The 19,782-nt window shown below is 39.4% G+C and overlaps 2 protein-coding genes across 2 annotated transcripts in view; one reads left to right on the forward strand and one right to left on the reverse strand.

Annotated features, from left to right (window-relative positions):
* LOC149775062 (uncharacterized) overlaps positions 1-3,552 on the forward strand; it is an 86,627-nt gene extending 83,075 nt beyond the window's left edge. The window contains exon 25 of the mRNA XM_089944474.1: positions 2,134-3,552. Coding sequence (XP_089800600.1) covers positions 2,134-2,262 — 129 coding nt within the window. The 3' untranslated portion in view covers positions 2,263-3,552. The remainder of the gene's footprint in view (positions 1-2,133) is intronic.
* Positions 3,553-15,157: 11,605 nt separating this feature from the next.
* Positions 15,158-19,589, reverse strand: LOC149775063 (uncharacterized). Its single transcript, XM_089943176.1, has one exon. The coding sequence runs from the start codon at positions 19,512-19,514 to the stop codon at positions 17,598-17,600; it is 1,917 nt and encodes a 638-aa protein (XP_089799302.1). The 5' UTR covers positions 19,515-19,589; the 3' UTR covers positions 15,158-17,597.
* Between the last annotated feature and the right edge of the window lie 193 nt (positions 19,590-19,782).

A 19,782-nucleotide genomic window follows, 5' to 3' on the forward strand; every position in this document is an offset into this window, starting at 1 on the left:
CTTTACTGTCTGACTTGAGATACTTGTCTGCAGGTCTGGTTAAAGAAAACTTTACTGTCATACTTGAGATACTTGTCTTCAGGTCTGGTTAAAGAAAACTTTACTGTCTGACTTGAGATACTTGTCTGCAGGCCTGGTTAAAGAAGACTTTACTGTCATACTTGAGATACTTGTCTGCAGGTCTGGTTAAAGAAAACTTTACTGTCATACTTGAGATACTTGTCTTCAGGTCTGGTTAAAGAAAACTTTACTGTCTGACTTGAGATACTTGTCTGCAGGCCTGGTTAAAGAAAACTTTACTGCCATACTTGAGATACTTGTATGCAGGCCTCGTTAAAGAAAACTTTACTGCCATACTTGAGATACTTGTCTGCAGGCCTGGTTAAAGAAAACTTTACTGTCAGACTTGAACAGAAATATCAGACAATTATGTGTTGATGTAATTTCAATATCATATGCCTGACTGTTTTCAGTATCGTATGCCTGACTGTGTTTTTAGTATCATATGCCTGATTGTATTTTCAGTATCATATGCCTGACTGTGTTTTCAATATCATATGCCTGACTGTGTTTTCAGTATCGTATGCCTGATTGTGTTTTCAATATCATATGCCTGACTGTGTTTTTAGTATCATATGCCTGATTGTATTTTCAGTATCATATGCCTGACTGTGTTTTCAATATCATATGCCTGACTGTGTTTTCAGTATCTTATGCCTGACTGTGTTTTCAGTATCATATGCCTGATTGTGTTTTCAATATCATATGCCTGACTGTGTTTTCAGTATCATATGCCTGTGTTTTCAGTATCATATGCCTGATTGTAGTTTCAGTATCATATGCCTGACTGTGTTTTCAGTATCATATGCCTGACTGTGTTTTCAGTATCATATGCCTGATTGTGTTTTCAGTATCATATGCCTGACTGTGTTTTCAGTATCATATGCCTGATTGTGTCTTCAATATCATATGCCTGTTGATTGACAGAAGAATAAGTTATTTTTTAAATTATTAGAGTGGTGGAAAATTAAGAGAGTTTCATCTGAGTTTGTTACTACAATTCCAGCATGAATATTGTTTGGGTTGGGGGAACTGTAGAAACATCACAACAGCAGTCACATTCAAGAGATTTCAGAGTGTAAAATATTTACACAAAAGATTCTAATTATTGTGCATTTACTTGTGTATGATTGGGTTTTTATTTTGTTTGTTTCTGCATTCAGACATGATTGTTGGGGTTGTGCAAGCTTGCAGTCTAGTTTGGTAACAGATGCTGCACCTATATCTTGATTGTCACTTAGTTTCAGTTTGCAATCCACACTCATCAATGTTTGATTTTTCCATCATTTCAAATATGGTTATGATTGTGTTGAGAAGTGAAAATGATACTTAAACAATTTTATTACTAAATCCAGAGTTATTCCAAAAATTGTGTTGATTGTTGTACAGTGCAAAATGTATACAATACTGTATTGGTGATACAGAATGTTGAATAACAATAGGTCATGTAAGCTCAGTCACTAATACTTGGCATAATTCTTGTGGAAAACTGATTTTGAAAGAGTAATACTTTAAACCTATTTTTTGTTCATTGGAGTGTGATTTAGGCATTTTTTTTATGGACACCAACTGATTGATTTTATAAATGTATTGTAGAGGATCTACAGTCATGACACACTTTATGATCTGTTCATCTTGATGGAAAGAGAGAAGAACAAAAAAATGAAATATGTCGAATTATGGAAATACAGATTTGAATAGCATATATAAGGGCAGACATATTTCCTGAATGGGAAAGAAAGTAGTTCCAGAAGTGATAAATTCCACTGTGGCAATAAAAATGGTATTACCACTGTGGCAATATAATTTTGCTTCCATTGAAATATTTATCTCATTTTTAAGTATATAATAATATTAAGTGAAGTGTGGAGTTTCTTAGGAAAATGCAAGCACAAGAAATGATAGAGCCATACTTGGCATGAAAAATGGTTGAGTCAATAATTGGATAAAGTCTGGGATTTTCAAGAAGCCAAAAGCAAGTATGATCGTTTGGCAGATATTAAAATACTATTTATTTGTGTCATAAACATGCAGCCATATAATTGTTTTATTTGGGATTTTGCTTCTTTCCAGAGGAGGGAGTACCCTGATGGCACAGTGAAAACTGTGTACCCAGATGGCAGACAGGAGACAAGGTACTCTAATGGACGATTACGAATCAAGGACAGGGATGGCCATATTATTGTCGACAGACATTGCTGACAGCATTGGTGGGCAAACCAAATTGGGCTGTGTTCTTCAGATCAAATGCATTGTGTAATATAAGTACAGAATTTGCAATGGCTCTCATAGGACATTGCAAAATGCCACAGGGCAAGATACTCAATGCAATGGATCTAGGCAAGGCAGTTATTTCCGAGGAATCAAATGTATTTATCAATTAGGACTAAATCAGCAGAGACTTGCATGTATTTATGTCGAGAAATAGCTTAAAATGTGTTATCATAGAGCTCAGAAGTTCTGTGTTAGACTGTATCAAAGAACCAATAGAAAGCAAGAGAGAAAATGTAGCCATCTGATACAGGGAAGTTGTAAAATAGTTCTAAAGGATTAATATAGGAAGACAAATAGAAAGGAACAGATGTAGATAAAACTATAGGAAGCATCGAATATGAAAGAAACCAGATTTGCTACAGTAAATTCAATACATTTAAATTGTATTAGAAAACTAGTCATAGTAGAGTAGCAGTCTGTCACTGTTTGTAGACTTTGTATGTAGTTGATATCAATAAATATCAGAAATGAAAAAGATGCTTTAGGTGCTGGATGGAACAGAGAATAGGAGTGAGGTTGCATAGTGAACCTTGTCTTGCAGATGTGTTTTCAGTTTAAGTGACAAGTGTCAATTACTTTGTTTAAAGATTTATTGGATTTTAATTCATAATGTACAGTATTGTATATATATATCTGTATGTAAGACTAATCTGCTATGGATAAAATTAAAAATGGTTGATTAACAACCAGAAGCCGAGATACAAGGACAAAGCATGGCTGTGATATTAGGGGGAACTGCATTGTTCCATTTCTTGGCATTAATTTTATTTTAGCCACCTTATCCACCATGCATATTCCATTTCAACTTGCACATTTTCCACGGTAACTTGCACCTGGATAACTTGTGAACCCACTTTATAATGTGGGGTCAGGCCTAGAGATTTTTTTTTTATCTTCTAGAAAATACCTTAAGAATTGCTACATGTTTGTTGAATGTGGAGAAAACCACAATAAAAACTGGTAAACTGGTATTCAAACTTTGATATATTGCTCACATTATGATCAAAAAAGGAAGTTAGTGCCCAAAAATTTGAACCAAGATGAAATTCACAACTTTTAATAGGATGCCATATATTTCAATTTTCTTTAGAAAAATTATCAGTACACCATACATGATCATATTCGATGGAATTTTGATCCATGAAAATGTCAGTAATGTCATCTGTTGGTAACACTTTTAGAAATAAATACCAATTAAATAACTTTTGTAAAGTTAAATTTGTGTTTTTGTTTGGTCTTTTAATTCAGTTTCATTATAATCATCATAAATGCGATATACCCTCTTGTATCATCACAATTACGTCTGCAAGCATTTATGTGAGAACATAAACTTAAAAGTGGTGTTTCAGGGTCTGGAACCTGCAGTTTTTCTCATTTTACCCAAGAGTTAAACTTGTCAGAACTCCAATGTACCTCCCACTTTTCCAAAGAATGGAAATTGAAAGTATTCGCTGCAGTCTATAAGTTCTTAAAGTGTAAAATGTCAAGAAAAAATATAGGAAAAATCAGACATATGGTTGCACATGCCTACAGTCAGTGATCTTACTGATGGATCTGTCAGTTTAACCAGGGTTATGGTTACACATCTGTCAGTGTCACCATGCATATGGTTACACATACCTGCAATCATTGATTTTACTGATGGATCTGTCAGTGTAATCATGCATATGGTTACACATATCTACAATTATAGTTATCTTACTGATTTATCTGTCAGTGTCACCATGCATATGGTTACACACACCTACAATCAGTGATCTTACTGATGGATTTGTCAGTGTCACCATGCATATGGTTACACACACCTACAATCAGTGATCGTACTGATGGATCTGTCAGTGTCACCAGGGATATGGTTACACATGCCTACAATTATAGTGATCTTACTGATAGATCTGTCGGTGTCACCAGTCATATGGTTACACACACATACAATCAGTGATCTTACTGATCAGTCTGTCAGTGTCACCAGTCATATGGTTACACATACCTACAATTATAGTGATCTTACTGATGGATTTGTCAGTGTCACCATGCATATGGTTACACACACCTACAATCAGTGATCTTACTGATGGATCTGTCAGTGTCACCAGTCATAAGGTTACACATGCCTACAGTCAGTGATCTTACTGATGGATCTGTCAGTGTCACCAGGGTTATGGTTACACATCTGTCAGTGTCACCAGTCATATGGTTACACATACCTGTAATCATTAATTTTACTGATGGATCTGTCAGTGTCATCAGTCATATGGTTACAATTATAGTGATCTTACTAATATATTTGTTAGTGTCACCATGCATATGGTTACACACACATACAATTATAGTGATCTTACAGATCCATCCAGCCCACATTCCCATGTCATGGTTGTTAGAGGTATTTAGGATGACAAAGTTTTGTACCAGGGTATACTGTGGTATTTTTTAACATACTGTGATACATACCACATTATACCACAATTATATTAGGGACCAACAATTTAATATTATTTGTTTAAAACCATTCCATCTGTCAGTAGCTGTGACAAATAGCTTGGGCTGATTTTTAGCAAAACTACACATATATCCGTTACATTATTTGAAAATTTATTCATTATCTTGAAATAAAATAAAATAGTTCGGCTCAAAAGAACATTGCAACCCTCCTCCCAGTAGTAGATGAACCTGCTGTGTGTATATTCATAATCATATTTGTTGTAATCTTGAAACTGTAACTAAAATGGGATGATTAAGCTTACACTATAGATGACACCCAGCCTACAATTTACTAGGTGCATTATTGATATAGTATACAGGAAGACTATCCCATTTGGCCACAATGTTTTCATATATGACATTTGTCAAGCATGTGAATAAAGGATTTTAACTATAATTATATTTATAATATTTAAAATGTGAATAAAGGATTTTAACTATAAATATATTTATAATATTTAAAATGTGACATAAAGGATTTTAACTATAATTATATTTATAATATTTAAAATGTGAATAAAGGATTTTAACTATAATTATATTTATAATATTTAAAATGTGAATAAAGGATTTTAACTATAAATATATTTATAATATTTAAAATGTGACATAAAGGATTTTAACTATAATTATATTTACAATATTTAAAATGTGAATAAAGGATTTTAACTATAATTATATTTATAATATTTAAAATGTGACATAAAGGATTTTAACTATAATTATATTTATAATATTTAAAATGTGAATAAAGGATTTTAACTATAATTATATTTATAATATTTAAAATGTGACATAGAGGATTTTAACTATAAAAATATTTATAACATTTAAAATGTGAATAAAGGATTTTAACTATAATTATATTTATAATATTTAAAATGTGAATAAAGGATTTTAACTATAATTATATTTATAATATTTAAAATGTGAATAAAGGATTTTTAACTATAATTATATTTATAATATTTAAAATGTGACAAATACAACTGTTCTGTAAGAAAAGTAATTTTTTAATTATTTTATCATAAAATAATGAAAACATGCTGTTAATAATATTAAATTTGTGGCAAGTTTATTTAGGAGTTTCCATACATAGCAGAAACTGCCGACATTCCAGTACAGTGAAAAAATGCAGTGGTACATACCACCAGAAAAATTATCACAATATACTGGTAATACCACACACTTTTAATGGCCAGTACTAGAGTCATCTGTACCACTTTCATGTCCCAATCCTCATGTTGTTGCAGAAATTGATTTTGTGTACTGCAAAAATGTTTACCAGTTTCAGATTCTTTCATTTGGTCTACACGTCAACTCCTGTGCCTTTATCAGAATCAAGGATTTGTGTCATCACCCTGTTCTGGTTGACTTCATTTAAAGCAACAGCATTGTATTTGGAAATCACCCAGAAACAAGTTGTAAGTTCTATTATTGCCAAAGTCATAAATGATGTCCTATCCTTTTGAATCATCTCAGTTTTCTAGTGCACAGGGAAAAGTCTGATCTCCTTCCATCACAGTTTTGTCGATCTGGGTATGGAATTTATCACAAATTTTTATATCATATTTCTTCTCCATGTTTGAATAGTAAGGATCGTCAAACTCATTGAGTCCATTTCCAACAGGACTGGATTTCAGTGAGAAAGTTCAGTAAACTCCTCCGATTATTTAATGCTTTAGTCAGTTTGATCCTGTTGCGCCTTTATTATGTGCCCCTTACAGATGACATTAATGGCTCAATGGCACCCATTTTCTAGTTCACTAAAGCAAAGAGTAAGGCGGTTGGGTGCGAGGCCTGGGCCTGACATCCCGCTTGCCAAAGGAAAGTGAAGTGTCTCTCATAGTCTCTCCTTCCTAGGTGTAGTGATTGCCGCAGGACCACTATCTCACTCTGCCGGGCAGGAGGTTACTTGCATATGGCCTCTCCTACACTATTGTGTCCACAGCAGCACCTTCACGCGGGGCCCCCTGTTTTCACAGAGCCTGCTGTGTGGCGCGACCGAGTGCCCGGCGGTATAACTGGGTGGGCAGACTGGGCTTGTTAGCCTTGGCAGGCATCCAGTCTAAGAGAAGGGAAACTCTGACTCCAAACCTGGGCAGATGAAGCTTGTTAGCCTTGTCAGGCAGTTCATCTAGGAGAAGGAAACTCTGATTCAAAACCCACCAAGTCCCATCCAATGGATGATGGCTTCACTGCCTTGTGGATATCTTCGGGAGAAGGAAAGGCTACGGGAGTAAATCCAGACAGAAAACCCGGAGTGGAGCCCCCAAGGTGTCTGGGTGTCGACTACGACTTCCTTCCGGCAGCTCCTGCATCCAAACTGGTACCAAATGTCATGCTCAGCATTCCTTTGGACCCCACCAGCAAGGACAAGAGGGGGATCCTGACGTCTGGGCAGCCCAGGATCTCCATACTCCACGCCCTGGCTTGCGCCCTGGAGAGGACACTCCAGTCTCGCTACTGAGTGAGGAAACAACACGGAAGATGACAGTTTACGGGTTATAAGTCCCACCCAATTGGCGTAGGGAAGGGGCGCCACGGGTCAGCTTTGACGGTGGGAGGGATCATCGTGTCCCACTGGCCGACTATCGCCCGCCTCAAGCCGGGCAGCCCCTGGTCAATAAGGTGTCGACCCGCCATCGTCTGCCTGCTCCAGTGGGTGTCGGGAGCTCAGTGTATTGTTCAGCATTACAAGCAGACGGTAATTCCACACCAGACAAAAGAAACAAGAAGCCAATAAAGAAGACTCCAGTTCTTCGATTTGCAAGATGAAATGTACGTACCATGTGTACAGGCATCTCCGACGACCTCGGAGAAGTGGACGACACCAGAAAGACGGCCATCATCGATAGAGAACTCACCAGACTAAATATCAGCATAGCTGCCCTCCAGGAAACCAGGCTCGCCTCTAGTGGCTCCCTCAGAGAGGTAAACTACACCTTCTTCTGGAAGGGTCGAGAACCTGAGGAGCCCCGCCAGCACGGAGTGGGCTTCGCCATCAGAAACATTCACTTGGCCTCGGTTGAACCTCCCACAGGGGGAACTGAGCGTCTCTTGTCCATCCGCATCACCACTGCTGCAGGTCCTGTCAACATCATCAGTGTCTACGCCCCCACCCTCACGTCGTCAGAAGACGCAAAGGATCAGTTCTATGGGCAGCTGGACGAACAGATCAAAGGATGCCCCCAAAACGAACCACTGTTCTTTCTCGGCGACTTTAATGCCAGAGTAGGTGCGGACCACGAGTCATGGCCTACCTGCCTTGGATACCATGGCACTGGAAAGACCAACGAAAACGGTCAGAGACTGCTGAAGCTATGCACCTACCATGGCCTGTGCGTCACAAACACCTTCTTCAAGTGTAAGCCACAACACAAAGTGTCATGGAAACACCCCTGGTCTCCTCGCTGGCACCAACGCGCTCTGCCCTTAACAGCGTCCTCTCCACCAGAACCTACCACAGTGCAAACTGCGACTCCGACCATGCCCTCGTGAGCAGCAGAGTGCGACTTCAGCCACACACACTACACCGCTCAAAACCAAAAGGACGCCCTCGCATAAACACTGCGCAGATGTCAGTCCCCGCCAAGATGGAGGAGTATGTGTCCACCCTGGACAAGGCTCTCCAGGACCTGCCTGAGCACGACGCTACAGCCAAGTGGAACGCCATGAAGGGTGCCATCTACAGTACAGCTATGTCCACGTTTGGTAAGAAGGAACGACCCAGCCAGGACTGGTTTAACGCACACCTATCAAGGATGGAACCACAAATCGAGGAGAAACGAAAAACCTTCATAGCTTACAAAAAATGCCCTAATGAACGGACGCTTGCTGCTCTCAGAGGTGCCCGAAGTAACACCCAACGCATCGCTAGACAGTGTGCGAACGAGTACTGGCAACAACTGTGTGAAGGGATCCAGGGCAGTGCCGAGTCCGGACACATCCAAGGTATGTACAGTGGCATCAAGAAGGCTCTAGGCCCTACAGTGAAAGGGGTCGCTCCCCTGAAATCTCTGATGGGAGAGAAGATCACATACCGTGGGCAACAGATGGCCAGATGGGTGGAGTACTACTCAGAGCTATACTCCCGAGAAATGTCAATTGCAGATCCATCCCTCAGCAGCATAAAGAATCTGCCCACCATGGAAGAGCTCGACAAAGTGCCAACCTTAGAGGAGCTCAGCAAAGCAATCGACTACCTCCCAAAGGACAAAGCACCAGGTAGTGACAGCATCCCGCCCGAAGCTATCAAACGTGGAAAACCAACATTGATTAAACCACTGCATTAGCTACTTTGCCTCTGCTGGGAGGAAGGAGCAGTCCCCAAAGACATGCGCGATGCCACAATTGTGACCCTTTACAAAAATAAGGGCGACCGCAGTGACTGTAATAAATGCAGAGGGATCTCGCTCTTGAGTAGCCTTGGTAAAGTGTACGCCCGCATCATACTCAACAGGCTGCAGTTGCTGGTGGACTGTGTGTACCCGCAATCCCAGTACGGCTTCAGAGCAGGCAGGTCGACGACATACGTGATCTTTTCCCTACGACAACTCTAAGAGAAGAGCAGAGAACAAGGTCAACCACTCTAAATGATGTTCATCGACCTCACCAAGGCCTTTGACTTGGTCAGCAGGAAGGGCCTTTTTGAACTTCTCAGTAAGATCGGTTGCCCCCCAAAACACCTCAGCATAATAATCTCTTTCCATGCAGATATGAAGGGAACAGTCCTGTATGATGGATCCTCCTCAACCTCCTTCCCAATTAACAGCGGCGTGAAGCAGAGTTGCATGTTGGCACCAACACGTTTTGGGATCTTCTTCTCCCTGCTCCTGTCCTACGCCTTTGACTCGTCCACGGTAGGCATATATCTACACACCAGGTCCGATGGGAGGCTGTTCAACCTGGCACGACTGCGCTCAAAGACCAAAGTGAGAGCTGTGCTCATCAGGGAGATGCTTTTTGCAGATGACGCAGCTCTTGTGACCCACACCGAGGAAGCCCTCCAGAGACTGGGAGACCGTTTTGCTGATGCCTGCATGCAGTTTGGTCTCACCATCAGCTTGGAAAAAAACAAATGTCAGCGTGCAAGATACCACCATTGCCCCTGCCATCAAAATCAACTGTGTCACCCTGGAAGCAGTCAACAACTTTACCTACCTGGGGTCAACCATCAGCAACACTCTCTCGCTTGATATGGAACTGGACAGAAGGTTTGGAAAGGCAAACACCATCATGGCACGACTAACGAAGAGGGTGTGGGAAAACAACGCGCTGACAGAGCACACCAAGGTCAGAGTCTACCAGGCCTGTGTTCTTAGCACCTTCTATATGGAAGTGAGACCTGGAGAACCTACATGAGGCAAGAACACCGGCTCAACTCCTTCCATATACGGTGCCTAAAACGCATCCTGAAAATCAGCTGGCAAGACCGTGTTCCACACAGCGAGATCCTGCAGCGTGCAAGTACCCACAGCATGTACTCCCTGCTGAGCAAACACCGCCTTCAATGGCTGGGACACGTCCGACGCATGGAGGATGGAAAGCTGCCAAAGGACATCCTATATGGACAGCTGGCCACTGGCATGAGAAGAGTCGGCCGCCCCTCACTCCGTTTCAAGGATGTATGCAAGAGGGACATGAAGGCATGCAACATTTCACCCGATGGCTGGGAAGAGCTGGCCGAGGACCGAGGCACCTGGAGACTGACGGTAAACAATGGCATATCAGTCGCTGATGCGAGGAGAGGCCAGTTGGCGGCGGAGAAACGTTTGAGAAAGAAGAACGCGGGAGCAACCACAGTAACGCAGACTTCCCAGTATGTCTGCACCAACTGCAATAGGGACTGTCACTCACGTATAAGCCTGCACAGCCACAGCAGACGATGCCAACAGAGACAGACAACACCCCAAGGGCGCTATTCTCATGGTCTTTCGAGACTGAGTCGCCAATGATGATGAAAGCAAAAAGTAAGGATCACAAACAAGGGTCAGGAGCATAACCATGGTTGTGACTCATACCAGGAATCCCTCTGGAGAAACCCCAACTGGAAACGACAGTACCGGTATATACAGATGCAAGTATGTATGGTTCAGGAGCCCATCTTTTGCCTGGCTTTAATGTGGTCAGCGGCAAGTGGGGGTCAGAGGAAATGCCTCTCCATATCGACCATCTTCATCAACATCTCGCTTTTCTTAAAGGACCACCTTGGCAGGAAAACAGTCCTAATTATTTCACACAGTTGTGGTGACCTACTTCTCAACAGGGACCCATCTGTTCTGTTTTTTTTTTTCTGCATTGGTGCTCGCAACTCAGTATCAGTGTACAGATCATACATATTCCTCGCAGATACAGTGACCTGGCTGATTCTCTTGAGAAAAGGGTCAAGTTATTCATACGGAACAGTCCCGCCATGAATCGGTCATTTATCAGATTTGCGAACTTTAGGGTGTCTCATGATCGACCTGTTTTTGATAAGGCGGAATCACAAATTGCCCACGTACATCTCCAAAACTTTTGGACCCAGACGCTTGGGTTGTGGATGCAGTGTCCATCAGTTGGGAAGGGCTGTGGGCCTTGCATACCCACCCATAGTCTTGATGCTGAAAATATACACATGTCGAGGAATCAGAGCAGGACAAGGCCTGGGTCAACGATCTACTCTGTCTGGAGATAGATCTACCCAAATCTCAGATAACCACAGTCACAGGTGCTCCACTCCATCCAGACTGTCTTGTTCACACCTGGCTCCTGTCAGGAGAGAAATGCAAAGGAACGTAGAATTTAAACCTTCATTTGTTAAGAGGAACTAGACAAATAGGCTTATGGAGGAAAGTGGTGTGATTTCATGGACTAGTTAGCTCCTATTATTATCGAAGACTAACATTCCATGATAATTGACAAATTATGTCATCATGATAGAAGGGATTTCGGTCATGAAAAATATCTAACAGATCTATTGGCCAATTTTGACTTGACAAAAATCCCTGACCCTGTTTTCAAAATGGAATTTGTCATGAGTTATAATATGTCTCAATTCAGATAAATTCAAGCCTTTAAAAAGAACCTCGTTGAAACTTCTATCATACAATCAATTTTTCCTGATAACTTTAGCTTCCCCATGAGAGCGTGTTTCATACCGATTAAGTTGACCCAAGCTATCTCAGTTAAGATTAGATGGTTCTACGGTCCTCGTGAAACAACCAGACTTTTTAGCCAAGAATAGGTTGCCATCAGTGGGCAATCAGAGAGTCGTTGTATGCTATCTCTCTTCAATAGTCGAGTCAAGAAAAGTGGCCACACAAGATCCTGTCCACTTCCGAAAGACTGCTTAAAGTATACGGAGAAACGTCGTGACACACGAAAATGATTCTTTGTCCTGGTGAAGGCCGGAAAAGAGGCTATCATTCCTCACACCATATTTTTGTACTGAAGTAAGTTAAATGCTTAGTGTACTCTGAAGTCTCAGATCAGAATTGCCTCATGAGGATTTCAGCTCACGAAATTAGAGTGATCTCTGCGAGCCTCGTATTAGAATATAATGTTTGATCTTAGACATAATATAAGAGCCCATGGAGTTATTTAAACAATCTGTGGTCGACATGTACAAAAAATTTTAGGCACGGTGGGTGGGTCTCTTCATGCCGAAAATCCTGGCTCTTCTCCCCACCCCCGGTCACAGGTGGTTACAGCTGTATTTCTGTAATTCTCCTAGATAAGATTCTGTAATACTCAAATATGATCTTGTTAAAAGCCAAATAGAAATAAACCCATGGGATCACCCCGATGTACCAATACCAACCCGAGGCCAGCTTGGAATCCTCATAAATGTTAACGCCCAATCATTGACTGCTTCAGCAGATGAGAAGACATATAGTGATTGTTTCTACAACGAGGAAGTTGAATTCACCGGATACACCCCGGTTACATTTCCCAACGAATATATAAAACCTATAGTAACTGAACAACAAAGAGCAAAGTATCGACTGTTATTTCAACAAGGACGTATTTATACATGTAACATTTCTTGGAAGAAGACGAGAACGATCGTTTCGGCATTATTTAATGGTGTAATCTGTATGGCTTTATATAAACATAATCCCAGACCTCAAGAATGCACAGTTGCCAGAAATTCAAATATTCCCAAAGTAGGTATATTCTACTATTGTATGACCATTGTAGCAGTCAAAGGGTAATTAGGTAGAAGTGTGTGAACGTATTGCATCTAATCAAGGCCGGTCTGTCGAGGAATTACCCGATCCCATTATTAATAGAAGACCTATGATAGACCTTCAGTGCTACCGACGCGAGCGAATAACCAAAGCTGAACAGCAATGGCTTAAATTAAATCACGAATAGAACCGCGTTGATTGTGAAATAAAAACTCGTTTTTGTGGTTGTAGAAGCTATTTGTGGTCTTGCTGTGGCAGCAACTGTTAGTCTGAGTATGGCGGGAACCACAGCCACAAGTATCATCATCGGTGCACCAGTCAGGTTTATTGTTAGGGTTATATCTATAGCAACTGGTGTCTCTGATGGTGCTAGCAAAATAATTTCGATACGATTATATTCACGAATACGTTTTTTCTGAACTTCTAGTGGCGGCATAAAAGGTATCAATACAATTAGTAAACTATACTCAGTGACTATCGAGGATGAAATAATTAGCATGGCCTAGTTCAGGACTTGTGTTGTAGGAGATGGAAAATCACCGACAAATCCGAGCACAGATAAGAAACATACAGTAATAGTCGAGTAAAACAAAACATATATGAAAACTAAAACAAGCAGTGTATTTCTCACGTCACAATCTCAAAGACATGACTTCCATAATAATGTGAAATGTCGGTATTGTTGGTTACATTTAAGGGTCACAGCCTTCTTTATCCCATGACGTTGTCCTCTTGTATGATCACATCTTGGTCACTTTTATAGATTACAATCCGCGGCACATGCATATGTGTATGATTTACCGCAATATAAAGTCACGAGGAATAGAATGCCGTGACCTATATCACTAACCATATTCTAAATCGGCCGTTTTCAATCCACTCTTATCTACCCTGTTTTCGAGTCATATGATGAAATCTTAAAAAATGTATAAAATAAATAATTCGGGAATTCTGAACGTCCTGATGGGTGCGATATCGTTGTAATGGAATAAACTGCAACTAAAAATGAAACGTTGTCTTCTGACTGAATTTTTTATGTTTCTTCGTTTATCGTCGAAAATATTACAACAACAATATGAGCCAGGCACATTACTCCAACTGCATTGGCACTAAAAAACCTACTTGTATTCTTGTGCCGTAAAGCACCAAATCAAACCATAATAGCATCACCAACAACAATTACAGAACTACTAAAATGACTACTAGTATTACTACTACTTTATTTCATGCATTAATAATTGGGTTAACTGATACTGCTATAAATACAGTTGCTAATGCTGGAAATATAGCAGTTGTAGTTGTAGCGGCAGTATTAACAGGAGTAGGCATCTAATTATTCACGAGTAGTACTGTGAAGTAGGTGACACAAGTAGTGACACAAGTATTTTTTCGGTAATGTCTTCAAATTACAGAAAATCTGTAATAACAGTAGTTGTATTAGTAGGAATTGGAGGAGGTGGTTACAAGACTAGTAGTTATGTTGGTAAGAATTGGAGGACGAGCTGAACAAGACTAGTAATTGTTGTATTCGTTGCTATGGGAGGAGGAGGTTTACAAGACTAGTAGTTGTTGCATGGTATAGATGGGAGGAGGAAGTTTACAAGGCTCGTAGTTGTTGCATTGATAGCAGTAGGATGATGAGCTGAACAAGACTATTGATTGTATTGGTAGGAATGGGAGGAGGCAGTTTAAAAGTTCGTAGTTGTTCTATTGATAGGGATGGGAGTAGGAGGTTTACAAGACTAGTAGTTGTTGTATTGGTGGGGAGGAAGGAGTAAGTTTACAAGACTCGTAGTTGTTGTATTGGTAGGGATGGAGGAGGTTTACAAGACTAGTAGTTGTTGCATTGATATGAATAGGAGGAGGAGGAGGAGCTGAACAAGACTAGTACTTGTTTTAATGGTAGGGATAGGAGGAGGAGGAGGAGGTTACAAGACTAGTACTTTTATTGGTAGGGATGACAGGAGGAGATCAACAAGACTAATACTTGTTGTATCTATATCGGTTGGATGAGGAGGTTAAAATACTAGTAGTTGCATTGGTAGGTATGGCAGGAGAAGGTTACCAGACTAGTAGTTTTATTTGTAGGGATTGGAGGAGGAGGTTACAAGATCAGTAGTTTTATTGGTAGGGATGGGAGGAGGTGGTTACAAGACTATTGCTAGAGATTCTAACACAGGTCTCTTTAATTATTTTTTAAAACAATTTTCATTGTTGTAACAGTTCATGTTGCGGTAATATCTTCAAATTACAGAAAATCTGTAATAACGTTCAAATTAGAAGTAAGTCCAAATGTAAACAGGATTCCCTGAACAAGTCATATAGTTTACAATTAAAACAATAAAGTAATTACGACAAAAATTACATTAAACTCTGAAAATGATGCATTGTCTCATAATATGCTGGTGTATACTGTAAACAATGTGTAATCAATACAATAATGTGATAATATGTAGTCAATACAATAATGTAATATTATATATTCAATACAATAACGTAATAATATGTAATCAATACAATAATGTATTATTATGTAATCAATACAATAATGCAAAAACATGTAATGATCAATCAATACAACAATGTTAGTATGTTCCCTTAACACGTGTCACGTCAAGAGAATGCGAAACGTTGATTATTATTCATTATTCTTAATCACCACTGATTCTTTACTTTGGATACAAATTTCCGGTGTTTGTTCGACATAAATGATTTCTGTGGAACTCAAAACCTTCTTAAAAGTTCTTTTGTTGTATAATCTACTTTCTGAAATTTGTCAAATAATTCATCTTGAATACAGAAGTGTGCTATTCGATTCAGGAAATCAATGAACCCATATATTATGGTCGGTTATTTTTAATCTTTAAATCTTGTGTTTTGGAGCACTAAAGACTATTTTCTAAGAATTAAATGAAATGAAAGTTAGTTACATTTCATATGCAAGTTTAGCATAAAGAAAATACCGTATTTATTCTAATAGTGTATGCTTACATTTAATACAGCCTTCGGTCTGTGATGAAATATTTTTCAGCAGTTAATTGTAGTCTTTGTGGCTTTCATACAGACAACCAATGAGCAATAAAATGCATATAAATATTCACGACTATATATACTACTATATACACGACTCAAACTTTAGTATATTGCAGACGATGTAAATCATAAAATATATATCTACATCTATATTGTGACTATATATGACTAACAATTAAACATTGTTCAGTCTACAGATATTTCATTCATACACCCTCCAACAGGGCAAGACGAGGAATCACCTCCAGCTACAGAAAGCTATAACTAGGAATAACCCCAACTTCATAATCCTGTAACGAGTTTAATTATCTATCGTACCCTATGAACATCCAGATCCTTACATTAACAACTTCAACAGACATACTTTGGAGTACTAAATAATGAATATTTGGTACTTATATCCACAAAATTGCCCCTCAATAGATGAAGGACAAAACGTGTACAATTTTTTGTTTCGATGTCACAGAGCAGTCTTCGATTAAAATGAATCATTTGATTCGTTTCTGTGCGGATAATACAATTCGAGTATTCTGTATTAAATTTGATATTTTCTTCTTTTTCGTTTGTACCAGTACAATATAATATTCCTTGATGGACATGGAGTAAGTGCGTGTTATATAATTACATTATATATGCATAATTTCGTTCTTGCAAGTCACATACGAAAACCCGCTACGCTCCTTTATCATCCATGACTGCCTTTACGTAGATTCCTAGTTTCTCCTGTATATGCATAAACCAATCATTGCGAGCGAGAGTAAAGTTTTCTCACCACTGTGACCCAAAATAGCTTTTCAGGCTGCTCGGATGAGCCTGCTAAAGTTTATCCCCCATGCACAGTCACTTATCGGTAGATAAAACAGCACTTTCATTGATGTTTAGAAGCTTTTTAGACTGAGTTGTTGACATATCTTGTATGCGTGTTCATGAAAAACGAGGAAATCTCCGCACAGTCAATCACGGATGATAAAGGAGGACTATGTGGATTGATTCTGACCCTACTCACTTCAACCTTTAGATTAAAGACTCACATGGAATTCCTTCATTTTTGTATTTCCGATAGAAAGGTCAATTGTTTGACACGTATGCATGAAGCTGCATTAGATATATTACTTGTTCATTACTGCATTTTTGTATCTTATTTGTATATCGTGCTGTCGTGAATTTCTCTGCCGGCATACGGACCATTAAGAATGTTACTTTCTGTTTTGAAAGTCAGGCAGAAACTAAGTTTTATGGCACTCGCCATGATTTTATTTGTTTCGAGATTGCATCCTCCAAAATGCTGTCTTTCAGGAAAATAATCACTGATCGGCAAAAGGTCCATAAAATAAGAATCCCTTAATATTAAACAGAACGTTAAAAAATCAATACTCCCAATATCGTGGTAACGGATAAATTCTAGCAAAGTAGTTAAGTGTCTAAAAATCAATTACTCTTGGAGAGCTTTTTTCCCCACATGGCAACCTGTTTACCGTTCACATGGCAACCTGTTTCTGGAGACAACGATGTGTTTTAGTCAGCATGCTTGTTTTTATACTTTTCTAAACTTGTATCATGAATAATGGATGTATTTTACATTTCGAACGTTAATCGCCGTATGAATTTCAGAATTATCAGAAATACTATATGTATAACAACTGGCATCATTTTTGGTGAGGAATTATTCACCGATGGAGACGAAGCTGTATTGGAGGGTCTTAACGCTCTCTTTCTGTCACTTTCGACAAAAAGTGTCTGCAATATAGTCGCCTTTGCCGAGGAACACCACGTCACATTCTCCGACTTAATAATCATAGCAAGTGGGGTCTCATAAAATGTCTGTCTGCTCGGGCCGTCCAGAAACCCATTACCTTCGTGTAGATAAATTATGACTTTACTTTGATCATCCAGTAGAAATGTCCATCGGATATAATCCCCAGAAAGTTCATTCTTAGTTATCAGAACATCGTCTTCTTCAATGAACTTGAGAGATGCAAGGCACTGAAACGTGTTATAACGGGAGACAACCCCGTGCTGTAGGTAAGACATTTGAAGTATATGAGACGGAGCAAACACACCGCTAAGCATACATCCTTTCTCAATTGCCTTCCCCAAGCGATCGAACATTTCAAACGGCATCGTTTTAGGAATGTACCAGGGTAAGGCGCACGAAACGAACGTTGGATTTTCCCGCACGAAGTATAGCCAAGGTCGACTCGCCGGGACTTCAAGTTCGTGGTTTGAGTCGATTGGTCTAAATTCAAATTGTCGATCTTGACATACTTCGTCAAGCGAATCTATTGGCCATATGAGTTGAGTTCCAGTTCTATAACGCAATACTGATATGGATGGAAGCTGCAAATCTAGACAAATATATCTTGGATAGCAGCCATTCTCAAACTTTAACTTTAGTACCCGTTTTCTCATGCTTTCAGAATTTTTTGTTTGTACACATGTCCAATTCATTTTATCTAACTCTGTGTTAAATGAGGTATTACCAATAAAAAGAAATTTATTTTTAGAGGAATCAAAACTTTCCCATTTTCCATGAAACGTTGTAGGAAAGGTACATGGTTTATCCTCATCTTCTGGTCTGCATAGGCTACAGGTTAATTTGCACTTGTGTCGTGCACTAGTCGAACAAAACTTCCTTTCATATCGACACAACGGAGCCTCATCTGCACATACACCTTCTACGTAATGTCTTTTGAAATCTTGAAGGATCAGTGTTTTCCCACTGTGTCTATGTTTAGAACTGCTACAACCTCCAGAAAAGGAAATCACTACCTCTAAAGGATTGTTATCCTTCATTCTGGCCTTGATACACCATGTCTCGAACTTGCCATCTCTCCGTACAATAGAGAAAATCTGATCATCCTGTTCCCACATAGCCATACACTGTAACTTTATAACACTATCAAAGTCAATGTCAGTATATGACTCTATGCAATGACCTCTACGAAAATAGAAATATAATCCCTCGTTATCCAGGCAGTCACTCTCGACACGCAGAGGAAGCAGGATATCATCGCATATCGGGGACGACGGATTGTCGGGTTCATACAACTGAAAGTCGTAACCCCCACTGAATGGACAAGATGTCTTCTCATGAAATAGCTCCTTGGATATCATAGGATATTGGTCGAGTAAAAGAAAAGTGTCTTGACATAAAGAAGAGCTTATGAAGCTTTGTAACTTGGATATTTTTAACTGAACCACGTTTCGACTTCGGGGCAAGAATTGCATACACTGGTATGTATAATCACCATACGTGTAAATCTGAGACTTGATGACCTGTTTAACCAGATATGTTCCGTTGCCATACTTTCGGTAACAAGTACGTTCATAGTCGGTGCATGCCTTGTTGTTCTTGTCGCACTCCGTGTACAACATGATACCGTCTTTAAAGTGCGCTGCGATAGTTTGCTCGGGGTAGATGATATGCCAAGACGGTTCGGTGCCTATCGTCTGCATGTATGATGGAAACTGACAACCCAGCACTTGTGCCATGATAGCGGCGAGTAGCAGGATCAATACGACAGACTGGTAGACATGACAAACTTTAGAGACTTCAAACGGCGGGAAAGTGAGCCACATTAACACCATTGCATAGCCTTACATCACCTGAAAAGGCGTTATAAGTATTTCATTTTGAAAATATCAGAGATGAAGTTAACGATGTTTTAGTGTTTTGAACAAAGTTTAATATAATATATCATGACATTTTTCAGTGGTAAAAGTTTAAACATTTGTAACCAATGCTAAAAGAGTATATATG

Source organism: Sinohyriopsis cumingii, chromosome 19, assembly GCF_028554795.1.
Source record: "Sinohyriopsis cumingii isolate HCF-2022 chromosome 19, ASM2855479v2, whole genome shotgun sequence".
Lineage (NCBI taxonomy): Eukaryota > Metazoa > Mollusca > Bivalvia > Unionida > Unionidae > Sinohyriopsis > Sinohyriopsis cumingii.